The 12,103-nt window shown below is 45.7% G+C and overlaps 1 protein-coding gene across 1 annotated transcript in view; it reads left to right on the top strand.

Moving 5' to 3' along the window:
- PSTPIP2 (proline-serine-threonine phosphatase interacting protein 2) overlaps positions 1–12,103 on the top strand; it is a 107,710-nt gene that overhangs the window by 57,260 nt on the left and 38,347 nt on the right. The window contains exons 4-6 of the mRNA XM_075343091.1: positions 1,982–2,016; positions 3,430–3,536; positions 9,691–9,753. Of these exons, the coding sequence (XP_075199206.1) occupies positions 1,982–2,016; positions 3,430–3,536; positions 9,691–9,753 (205 nt within the window). The remainder of the gene's footprint in view (positions 1–1,981; positions 2,017–3,429; positions 3,537–9,690; positions 9,754–12,103) is intronic.

Raw genomic sequence — 12,103 nt, 5'->3', positions numbered from 1 at the left:
GTATTTCCTAATAGTGTATTAATATTATTACACCTACTACATATTGGGATAGGATCTTGGAGAGGGGAATAACCCTTTTAATTTGATAATCTAACCACTTTTCTAATGTATTTAGTTTAAACATTCGCTCTCTGACTTCTTGTCTGTGTTTTTTTCTTGTACTTCCGATGACGTTTCATTTGAGACTTCGAACATGCACCGCGGATTCCATTTTAAGGGGCAGGTCTAGTCTTCCCTCTACTGAGCATGTGTCGGTTGTCCGTTCCAATGCATGTTCATTATGTGCTCCCTGCTTTATAATTCCTTTTGAATGCGCAGTGACATTGCGCTCCCTCACACATTGTCAGTGCTCATTGAAGAGGAGAGAATGCAGTAACCAGTCCAGCCGCCAAAACAGATGTCACTCATGACGTCCCTTTTCAGGATGGTGACGTCCATTACAGGGGCCGGGGTCGTCTCTGTTCTGCCTGCTTGCCGGGTTCTCTCCTTTTTTAAAGGGAACCTGTCACCACTTTTTTGGCCTATAAGCTGCGGTCACCACCACCGGGCTCTTATATACAACATTCTAACATGCTGTATATAAGAGCCCAGGCCGCTGTGAGAACATAAAAAAACACTTTATAATACCTACCTAACGGTCACTCAGTTCGCCAGATGGGCGTCTTCGTTCTCCGGTGTCAGCGCCGCCTCTTTCAGCCATCTTTGTCCTCCTTCTGGCTCCTGTGTCCATGACGCATCCTACGTCATACACACTCGCCGGTCCTGCACAGGCGCACTACAATTCTTTGATCTGCGTCAAAGTGTGCCTGTGCAGGATCGGTGAGTGTGTATGACGTAGGATGCGTCATGGACACAGGAGTCAGAAGGAGGGCGAAGATGGCTGAAAGAGGCCACTTTACACTTTATCGCTAGCGTGGGTACCCGCCCCATCGGTTGTGTGACACGGCAAATCGCTGCCCGAGGCACACAACATCGCACAGACCCGTCACACTACTTATTTGCCTAGCGGCGTCGCTGTGATCGGCGATCCGCCTCCTTTCTAAGGGGGAGGTCCGTGTGGCGTCATAGCAACATCACTAAGCGGCCGCCCAATAGAAGCGGAGGGGCGGAGATGAGCGGGACTTAACATCCCGCCCACCTCCTTCCTTCCTCATTGTGGGCGGGACACAGGTAAGGAGAGGTTCCTCGTTCCTGCGGTGTCACACATAGCGATGTGTGCTGCCGCAGGAACGACGAACTACATCGTTACTGTAGCAGCAACGATATTCGAGAATGGACCTCCATGTCACCGATGAGCGATTTTGACCGTTTTTGCGACAATTCAAAATCGCTCATAGGTGTCACACGCAAAGACATCACTACAGCGACCGGATGTGCGTCACAAATTCCGTGACCCCAACGAGATCGCTTTAGCGATGTCGTAGCGTGTAAAGCGGCCTTTAGAAGAAGGGGAGGAAAAAACTAAAAATAGCCGAGTCAGGAAAGGGTTATAAAGATTCCACTTTTTTATAATTCATAAGCGCAATGTTGGTAGAATGTTAATATTCAGAATATCCCTTTACAATATATCTCAATCTGTTCTAATTATTGCCTTTTTGCTGCGATTTCTTCTGCATTTTCCTCTTTTTGGGTTGCATGTTTTTTATTCAGATTATTGCAGAAACACTACTTAAAAAGCAAATTGGTGTTTTTTAGGTGCTATTTTTAAGGCTCCCAATATAATAGAAAAAAAGACATACACGCAAAAAAACAATCAAAAACACCACTTTGCTTGATTTTCTGCACTTTTCCTTTATCGGTGACCCTATATAAACTGGTCACGTACTAATAAAGGAGAATTATTTCAGTACACAACAAAGCATGTGTGTGCTGTATTGATTTCCCAAGCGCTCATAAACAAATCTTATTAATTTGGCGTTCCAGAGACATAGAAGGAGCGTATTTCGCTCACTGTAATCAATCTTGTATTTTTCTTCCACAGCACTCTCAAGAGGGCTTTAGATATCTTTAAGCAACGTGAGTATTGCCACGCTTAACTAATTATATAAGGTAAAAAAAAGAAAAAAAACGTACTGCATATGTATCTACATGCATTATCTTTTACTTACCCTAGTGAAGCAGGACTAGTCCTGTTCAGCGACTCTTTCCCTGACTAGTCCTGCCTCGAATGTTCTACATACAATACCCATATTAGTGCTACTATTATTACTACCACTGTCTCTGGTTGGCAGAATAACATTAAGCAAGGTTATTGCAGTTGATAAATTTGCCTGTGACCTTATGCTATTTGGAATCAGTTGCATCCTTAAAGGGAATCTGTCAGCAGGTTTTTGATACATCATCTGAAAGTAGCATGATGTAGGGGAAGAGACCCTGAATCCATCAATGTATTACTTAGATTACTGGCTGCAGCATCCTGACACAATCAGAATTTTTAGATTTAGCCATAAGCTGCTCCCGTATACACCAGGCTCTCTATAGAGATTGTACATTGCAGTGAGGTATCAATCACAGGAGGTTGCGTGCTGGACTTCCATGCATGTGACTTTGTAGTCTGAGCAATGAGAAGTCCTACTGCATAAACAAAAGATAGCAAATAAGCATCAGATCGGACCCTAACAAGACAGGCAGCCCTGAATTCTCTGTGTTAACCCTTGCAGCATGCAGTCTTCAGTTTACATAGAAAAAACCTACTGACATATTCCCTTTAACTGTTATGTATGACAAAAGAAAGGCATTATTTTTTATCAGGCAAATTACAAAAAAAAAAGGGAAGTGATCAGTAGGGACACATAATCTCCATCTTACATGAATGCGTCAGGTCCAGAGGAAGAGCTGCTCTATAGAAAGGAAGATTACACCTACAAATGAAATTCACCAGGGGAAACTGGTTCATTACCCTTTAATCTCTTTGATTTATAGTCATTGATAAGGATGAGCTGACTAAACGTGCATCTTACCTCAGAAAGAGCAGAGGGGGGAGGCTCCTGCTGCAGCTGGTTGTCACACAGCGAAATGGAGGAGATCTGACCAATCTCCTGAGACATGCAGAGATTTCTTTATAGATTTCTCAGTACTGTCTCTTTGAGATACCTTGATCTCTTTGCAGAGAAACAGGTTAGGCTGACCGTACCCTTCGGATCATCGTTTCTCACTCTATCAGGCCTGCCATGTATCGGGCAGCTTTAGACAACGCAGGTTTTGCTCTGGTTCGTAACGTTGAACATGGTCCTAGAACTTTTGGGTCAGGAGTTCATCTTCAATCGCATTCATGTCACATGTAATATTAATATTACACACTTGATTTCCACATCGTTCTGAACAATTTTCTGTAAATTTATCATCAGATTATCACTGAGAAGATCTAGAGACTGGGGCAATCACTGTTCTTTTTTTCTTTAATTACCGGTAGTTGTTTATTTTTGGCAGAAATCGACAATATCGGTCAGTGTCACCTTCAGTTGGCTCAGACTCTACGAGAAGAAGCCAAGAAAATGGAGGAGTTCAGAGAGCGGCAGAAATCTGACCGGAAAAAGGTGAGAAAGTACTGATCGACATCCATGCAACCGGACATGACATGTCACCGTCATCCTGGGGATTATGTACAGACTGATGCAGATGGGGATGGAACAGTATAGCATTCAACAAAAGTGCCTTATGGCCATGTCCAGTCATAAGGTCATGCTGGGATCTGTAGTGTTCGGTGTATACAGTATGATGTCCAGTGGTCAGGTCATGCTGGGAGGTGTAGTGTCTGGTTTATACAGTATAATGTCCAGTAGTCGGGTCATGCTGGGATCTGTAGTGTCCGGTGTATACAATATGATGTCCAGTGGTCAGGTCATGCTGGGAGGTGTAGTGTCTGGTTTATACAGTATAATGTCCAGTAGTCGGGTCATGCTGGGAGGTTTTAGTGCCTGGTGTATACAGTATGATGTCCAGTGGTCGGGTCATGCTGGTAGGTATAGTGTCCCGTGTATACAGTATGATGTCCAGTGGTCGGTCATGTTGGGAGGTGTAGTGTCCTGTGTATATAGTATGATGTCCAGTGGTCAGGTCATGCTGGGAGGTGTAGTGTTCGGTGTATACAGTATGATGTCCAGTGGTCAGGTCATGCTGGGAGGTGTAGTGTCTGGTGTATACAGTATGATGTCCAGTAGTCGGGACATGCTGGGAGGTTTTAGTGCCTGGTGTATACAGTATGATGTCCAGTGGTCGGGTCATGCTGGTAGGTATAGTGTCCCGTGTATACAGTATGATGTCCAGTGGTCGGTCATGTTGGGAGGTGTAGTGTCCTGTGTATATAGTATGATGTCCAGTGGTCAGGTCATGCTGGGAGGTGTAGTGTCTGGTTTATACAGTATAATGTCCAGTAGTCGGGTCATGCTGGGAGGTTTTAGTGCCTGGTGTATACAGTATGATGTCCAGTGGTCGGGTCATGCTGGTAGGTATAGTGTCCCGTGTATACAGTATGATGTCCAGTGGTCGGTCATGTTGGGAGGTGTAGTGTCCTGTGTATATAGTATGATGTCCAGTGGTCAGGTCATGCTGGGAGGTGTAGTGTCCGGTGTATACAATATGATGTCCAGTGGTCAGGTCATGCTGGGAGGTGTAGTGTCTGGTGTATACAGTATGATGTCCAGTAGTCGGGACATGCTGGGAGGTTTTAGTGCCTGGTGTATACAGTATGATGTCCAGTGGTCGGGTCATGCTGGTAGGTATAGTGTCCCGTGTATACAGTATGATGTCCAGTGGTCGGTCATGTTGGGAGGTGTAGTGTCCTGTGTATATAGTATGATGTCCAGTGGTCAGGTCATGCTGGGAGGTGTAGTGTTCGGTGTATACAGTATGATGTCCAGTGGTCGAGTCATGTTGGGAGGTGTAGTCTCCCGTGTATACAGTATGATATCCAGTGGTCGGTCATGTTGGGGAGTGAATTGTCCTGTATATACACAGTATGATGTCCAGTGGTCGGTCATGTTGGGAGGTGTAGTGTCCTGTATATACTGTATGATGTCCAGTGGTCAGTTATGTTGGGACGTGTAGTGTCCTATGTATACAGTATGATGTCCAGTGGTCGGTCATGTTGGGAGGTGTAGTGTCCCATGTATACAGTATGATGTCCAGTGGTCGGTCATGTTGGGGAGTGAATTGTCCTGTATATACACAGTATGATATCCAGTGGTCGGTCATGTTGGGACGTGTAGTGTCCTGTGTATACAGTATGATGTCCAGTGGTCGGTCATGTTGAGGAGTGAATTGTCCTGTATATACACAGTATGATGTCTAGTGGTTGGTCATGTTGGGACGTGTAGTGTCCTGTGTATACAGTATGATGTCCAGTGGTCGGTCATGTTGGGAGGTGTAGTGTCCTGTATATACTGTATGATGTCCAGTGGTCGGTCATGTTGGGAGGTGTAGTGTCCCGTGTATACAGTATGATGTCCAGTGGTCGGTCATGTTGGGAGGTGTAGTGTCCCGTGTATACAGTATGATGTCCAGTGGTCGGTCATGTTGGGGAGTGAATTGTCCTGTATATACACAGTATGATATCCAGTGGTCGGTCATGTTGAGGAGTGAATTGTCCTGTATATACACAGTATGATGTCTAGTGGTCGGTCATGTTGGGAGGTGTAGTGTCCTGTATATACTGTATGATGTCCAGTGGTCGGTCATGTTGGGAGGTGTAGTGTCCTGTATATACTGTATGATGTCCAGTGGTCGGTCATGTTGGGAGGTGTAGTGTCCTGTATATACTGTATGATGTCCAGTGGTCGGTCATGTTGAGGAGTGTAATGTTGGTTCTTTAAATAAGGCATAGTTCACAATTTAAACAGAAAATAATACCAAGAGAACATGAAAAACTAAAACCTGTTAAGCCTCCTCAGATGCAGAACGCTGGAGGCTTCTCAAGCAGAAGGGCTGAATTATTCATCCCCTGAAGCATGCTCAGGCTCGGGGCTACCTTCATTACTGTAAGAGTCGAACTGAGCCCTCGGACTTACATACTATCAATGAAATATCCCCACAATCCTGAGCTGACGGGACTGACAAATTGATCACTTTGAACTCGTTTTCAGTCACAAGGAAACAACGAGGTGGAGTGCGGAGCGGAGTTTCCTCTTTCACCATCTATAAGCAGCCAACAGTTAGACAATCAGTTGACGATGGGGAACTAGACGTTTCTGCTACTGATATCTAGATACAGATAATGCACATGTCAGCATTGAGTTGCAAAAAAGGTTCCTCATGTTCTTCTAATGCTGAGTGATTCCCATAATTACAAATGACTGCCAATCCAAAGAATAGGTCAAAACATGCGGATTGGTGGGGATCTCGAAAACAGTTCTCTGAAATTGATTCGCAATACTCAGATCCGAGTGTTGGCTGCACGGACGCCACCACTCCATTAATTCTGTATAAGACTGGATAACATAAAGCACTCGGCTTTTTTGGGCAGCCATCATGAATAAAGGATCTATCAGAGTCCTGTTCTGGGACACAGTGGGGATTAGAGATAAGTAGCTCAAACTTACTTTGAATTATATACTTGCCAGCCAGCACTTTACTGGATTCTTTTAATGACCAGGAAGTGGTTAAAAAGAACAACAGCAAAAAAAAATAAGCTTACTTTGCCCCAGCCTTCACCTGTCCCTCTACGCATCTTCACGCATAGCTAAATTCCATTCTGGTCTACACCTCCCAACATGACCTGATCAGACATCATACTCTATGGAAGAACTTATCACAGTTGCCACCGTAGCAGTGTGAGCAGCCTTTTCTTACCTCAGCGCCCATGATATCTCCAGCATTTGATTAGATAAACAGGGTGAACAGCAGTATAAGCAGCCTCTTCTTACCTCAGCACCCCTGGTATGTTCAGAACTAGATTAGACAGATAGGTCAGACAGCAGTGTGAGCAGCCTGTTCTTACCTCAGTGCCTCTAGTATCTCAAGTATTACATAAAATAAACAGGGTGGACAGCAGTACACGTAGCCTTGTCTTACCTCAGCACCTCTGGTATCTCAAGTATTACATCAAAAATACAGGGTGGACAGCAGTAAGAGTAGCCTCGTCTTACCTTAGCACCCCTGATATCTCAAAAATTAGACCAGATACACAGGGTGGACAGCAGTGTGAGCAGCCTTGTCTTACCTCAGCACCTCTGGTATCTCAAGTATTACATCAAATATACAGGGTGGACAGCAGTACGAGCAGCCTCTTCTTACCTTAGCACCCCGATATTTCAAATATTAGATCAGATAAACAGGGTAGAATGCAGTCTGAGAAGCATCTACTTACATCAGCGCCCCTAGTATCTCCAGTATTAGATGAGAAAGACTTTTTGGAGAGCAGTGTGAGCAGCCTCTTCTTACCACTAGCACATCAGAATATACGCTGAGAGCACATACACGAAGTTAGAGGCAGTGTTTCTTGTTGCACATGCTCACAGGCACCGGCCCTAACATTCTAGGACAGGTTTCTCTATGTGAAACAATGCAGTGCAAATTTTAATCCTATAGCGATTACTTACTTAGAGAAAACGACTGATATTTGCTATTGGAAATGTAATTAGAAATGTAATTAGAAATGTATGTATAATACATTTTCTTTCGAAAGATAGGGACATCTCTAAGCATAATCTGGATTTATGCACAGCAGACAGGTCTTTTAGTGTGGGCAGATTTCGATAGCGGCTCCCTACTTTTTACAACCGAGCCTGGTCTTAAGCAGGAAAATCCACTTCATAAAAAGCCAAATAAAGAGGCCTATGGCAGGAGGAGAGGTCCCTGGTTGTTTCACACCTCATAAAGAGGAGGTAGAACGGGTTGTATAGGGACCCAGTAAATTAGCCGGCACATACTGCCTGGAAAAAAAGTGAGTTGCTCCAGTGCAAAGTACAGAGGCATGGACAAAATCACACAAAGGCACGTGTTAGATAATAAACAATTTACAGTTAGGTCCAGAAATATTTGGACAGTGACACAATTTTCGCGAGTTGGGCTCTGCATGCCACCACATTGGATTTGAAATGAAATCTCTACAACAGAATTCAAGTGCAGATTGTAACGTTTAATTTGAAGGTTTGAACAAAAATATCTGATAGAAATTGTAGGAATTGTACACATTTCTTTACAAACACTCCACATTTTAGGAGGTCAAAAGTAATTGGACAAATAAACCAAACCCAAACAAAATATTTTTATTTTCAATATTTTGTTGCGAATCCTTTGGAGGCAATCACTGCCTTAAGTCTGGAACCCATGGACATCACCAAACGCTGGGTTTCCTCCTTCTTAATGCTTTGCCAGGCCTTTACAGCCGCAGCCTTCAGATCTTGCTTGTTTGTGGGTCTTTCCGTCTTAAGTCTGGATTTGAGCAAGTGAAATGCATGCTCAATTGGGTTAAGATCTGGTGATTGACTTGGCCATTGCAGAATGTTCCACTTTTTTGCACTCATGAACTCCTGGGTAGCTTTGGCTGTATGCTTGGGGTCATTGTCCATCTGTACTATGAAGCGCCGTCCGATCAACTTTGCGGCATTTGGCTGAATCTGGGTTGAAAGTATATCTCGGTACACTTCAGAATTCATCCGGCTACTCTTGTCTGCTGTTATGTCATCAATAAACACAAGTGACCCAGTGCCATTGAAAGCCATGCATGCCCATGCCATCACGTTGCCTCCACCATGTTTTACAAAGGATGTGGTGTGCCTTGGATCATGTGCCGTTCCCTTTCTTCTCCAAACTTTTTTCTTCCCATCATTCTGGTACAGGTTGATCTTTGTCTCATCTGTCCATAGAATACTTTTCCAGAACTGAGCTGGCTTCATGAGGTGTTTTTCAGCAAATTTAACTCTGGCCTGTCTATTTTTGGAATTGATGAATGGTTTGCATCTAGATGTGAACCCTTTGTATTTACTTTCATGGAGTCTTATCTTTACTGTTGACTTAGAGACAGATACACCTACTTCACTGAGAGTGTTCTGGACTTCAGTTGATGTTGTGAACGGGTTCTTCTTCACCAAAGAAAGTATGCGGCGATCATCCACCACTGTTGTCATCCGTGGACGCCCAGGCCTTTTTGAGTTCCCAAGCTCACCAGTCAATTCCTTTTTCTCAGAATGTACCCGACTGTTGATTTTGCTACTCCAAGCATGTCTGCTATCATTCTGATGGATTTTTTTCTTTTTTTTCAGCCTCAGGATGTTCTGCTTCACCTCAATTGAGAGATCCTTAGACCGCATGTTGTCTGGTCACAGCAACAGCTTCCAAATGCAAAACCACACACCTGTAATCAACCCCAGACCTTTTAACTACTTCATTGATTACAGGTTAACGAGGGAGATGCCTTCAGAGTTAATTGCAGCCCTTAGAGTCCCTTGTCCAATTACTTTTGGTCCCTTGACAAAGAGGAGGCTATGCATTACAGAGCTATGATTCCTAAACCCTTTCTCCGATTTGGATGTGAAAACTCTCATATTGCAGCTGGGAGTGTGCACTTTCAGCCCATATTATATATATAATTGTATTTCTGAACATGTTTTTGTAAACAGCTAAAATAACAAAACTTGTGTCACTGTCCAAATATTTCTGGACCTAACTGTAAATTCACCAACCATTGACAGAGATGATGAAAGGCGAACCTTCACTACAAGGCACGGATACATGTATCATCTTTTTTTGCAGATAGAAACTGCCATGGACAACATGCACAAGCAGCGACAGCTTCAATACAAGAGGACTGTGGACGTAAGTATGGCCGGGCGGTCCGCAGCGGCTGCTGACTTGTCCTCTCACTGTAGACGCTATGTTATGAAACTGCCTAAATGAAAAACTGCCTTTTATAACCCATGATGACTGAAGGCCGCTTTACACGCTGCGACATCGCTAGCATTTGCTGGCGATGTCGAGCGCGATAGCACGCGCCCCCGTCGTACGGCCGATATGTGGTGATCGCTGCCGTAGCGAACATTATCGCTACGGCAGCGTCACACGCGCATATCTTGTCAGCGACGTTGCTGTGACCGGCAAACCGCCTCCTTTCTAAGGGGGCGGTTCGTTCAGCGTCACAGCAACATCACAGAACCGCCGCCCAATAGAAAAGGAGGGGCGGAGATGAGCGGGACTTAACATCCCGCCCACCTCCTTCCTTCCTCATTGCCGGCAGCCGCAGGTAAGGTGAGGTTCCTCGTTCCTGCAGTGTTACACATAGCGATGTGTGCTGCCGCAGGAATGACGAACAACATCGTACACGCAGCAGCAACGATAATTGGGAATAGGGGCGCATGTCACCGATTAGCAATTTTGAACATTTTTGCGACGATTCAAAATCGCTCATAGGTGTCACACACAACAACATCGCTAACGCGGCCGGATGTGCGTCACAAATTCCGTGACCCCAACGACATCACTTTAGCGATGTCGTAGCGTGTAAAGCGGCCTTAATCGTAGCACGGCCTTCATTTCTTTTCAAATGAATGATGTGTTGTGATTGGTTATTATTAGGGATAATCGAATACCACAAATATTCACCTTCGTGAATATTCTCTGAATAGGTCGCCACTATTTGACTATTCGCGAATATTCGATGTGCAATGTAAGGCTATGGGAAACCTGAATAACAATTATTCGGGCTTCCGATAGACTTACATTGCGCATCGAATATTCGCATAGCGGTGACCTATTCGTCAGATATTCACGAAGGCGAATATTTTAGTATTCGATCATGACTAGTTATTGTGGCCAACAAAGACTTTAATTCATAGAATTGTAAGGGGTGGGCAGACCCCTTACAAGGAGGTGCAGTGTTTTCCCCTGAAGATACCCCCGCTGGGGTAGACAAAGCTGTTGATGTTTTATGTTGATGTTTTATTGTATTTGCACTGTATAGCTGGGTTCCCCTAGTGGCCGGGTGGGACGGCTGTCCCCATAGAAACTGTGCAGGAGGGAGGAGGAGCCGGCAGCTTAGGGGGAAGGGAGAGAAGTGTGTGTGTGGAAGGCAGTTGAGTCCGGGACGGGAGAGAAGAAGCAGAAGGGGCAGAGTGTGGGAGCTGGGTGGACAGAAAAGCGAAGGAAAGGAAAGAGAACGTGTCCTCAAAGGTGAAGCAGGAATTGTGTGGGTCAAGACTGTGATAGCCGGAGTGGGAGCCTAGGTGAAGTGGAGTAGCCGGGCACATCCCCACTAGAGGAGACGTCCAGAAAAGGTTTTCCCCCAGCAGAAGTCGTGAAACCATCTGATTATTGCCTCTGTTATGAAGATGCGTACAATAAACATGCTTTCTGGTTCAACCGACCTATGTCTGCCAAGTCTTTGTACACCTGACGGCGTTATCTGCACCACCACACTCTGCCCCACCAAACAATCTCCTGTCCCAAAAGTGACGGCGGAGCCGGGGGTAAGCCTGATAGAAAAAGGGGCCACGACTACAACCCCCGAGGCACCCCCGGCACCCTGTTACATGTGGCGTAGTCGGCAGGATCCGGATTATTGGCGACGGGTCCCGATTCCATGGTGGGAAGAACAAGTGGTGCCTAAGGCGTTGGACCGGGCACAAGATGGTGGTAAGATGGCCGCCGTCTTCACGAACACAGTGAGCGCGCGAAGAATTGGCGCCAAAAGAAAAGCCTGGGGTTGGCCGGTGAAGAAAAAGAAGTGCGGAGTGCGCCGCTCAAAGAGGGGAGGTGCTGGCCCCAGGATGCTGATGAAGACATGTGAAGTGGGCGGCGTTACAGGAAAAAAGAAGAGCCGCCTCGGCCGGGTCGATTTGATGTGCGAGACTGGGGGTGGAGTGTATTCAAGAGCGGGAAAAGAAGGCCCGCCTCCACCTTCCCCAGCATCTCCACCTGCCCCGGCGCCATTGCAAGAAACACCAACCCAGAGACCGACTCCGAGTGAGATGGAGACCCCGAGAAAACAGCATGCTGCAGTGGGCGCGCTGGTAGCAACCAGCCTGGGGAGAGGACGCCCGAAGCAGACTGCGGCCGCGGAAGGACTTACCCTTAACCTACCGGCTGTGCCAGGAGGACCGGAGCGGCCCACAAAAGTAACGTGGGTCACTACCTGGGACGCCGCGACCGGTGAGACCTCGACTGAAGTTCG

Source organism: Anomaloglossus baeobatrachus, chromosome 1, assembly GCF_048569485.1.
Source record: "Anomaloglossus baeobatrachus isolate aAnoBae1 chromosome 1, aAnoBae1.hap1, whole genome shotgun sequence".
Taxonomy (NCBI): domain Eukaryota; kingdom Metazoa; phylum Chordata; class Amphibia; order Anura; family Aromobatidae; genus Anomaloglossus; species Anomaloglossus baeobatrachus.
The sequence above is the reverse complement of the archived record's forward strand: the minus strand, read 5'-3'. Positions and strand labels throughout refer to the sequence as shown.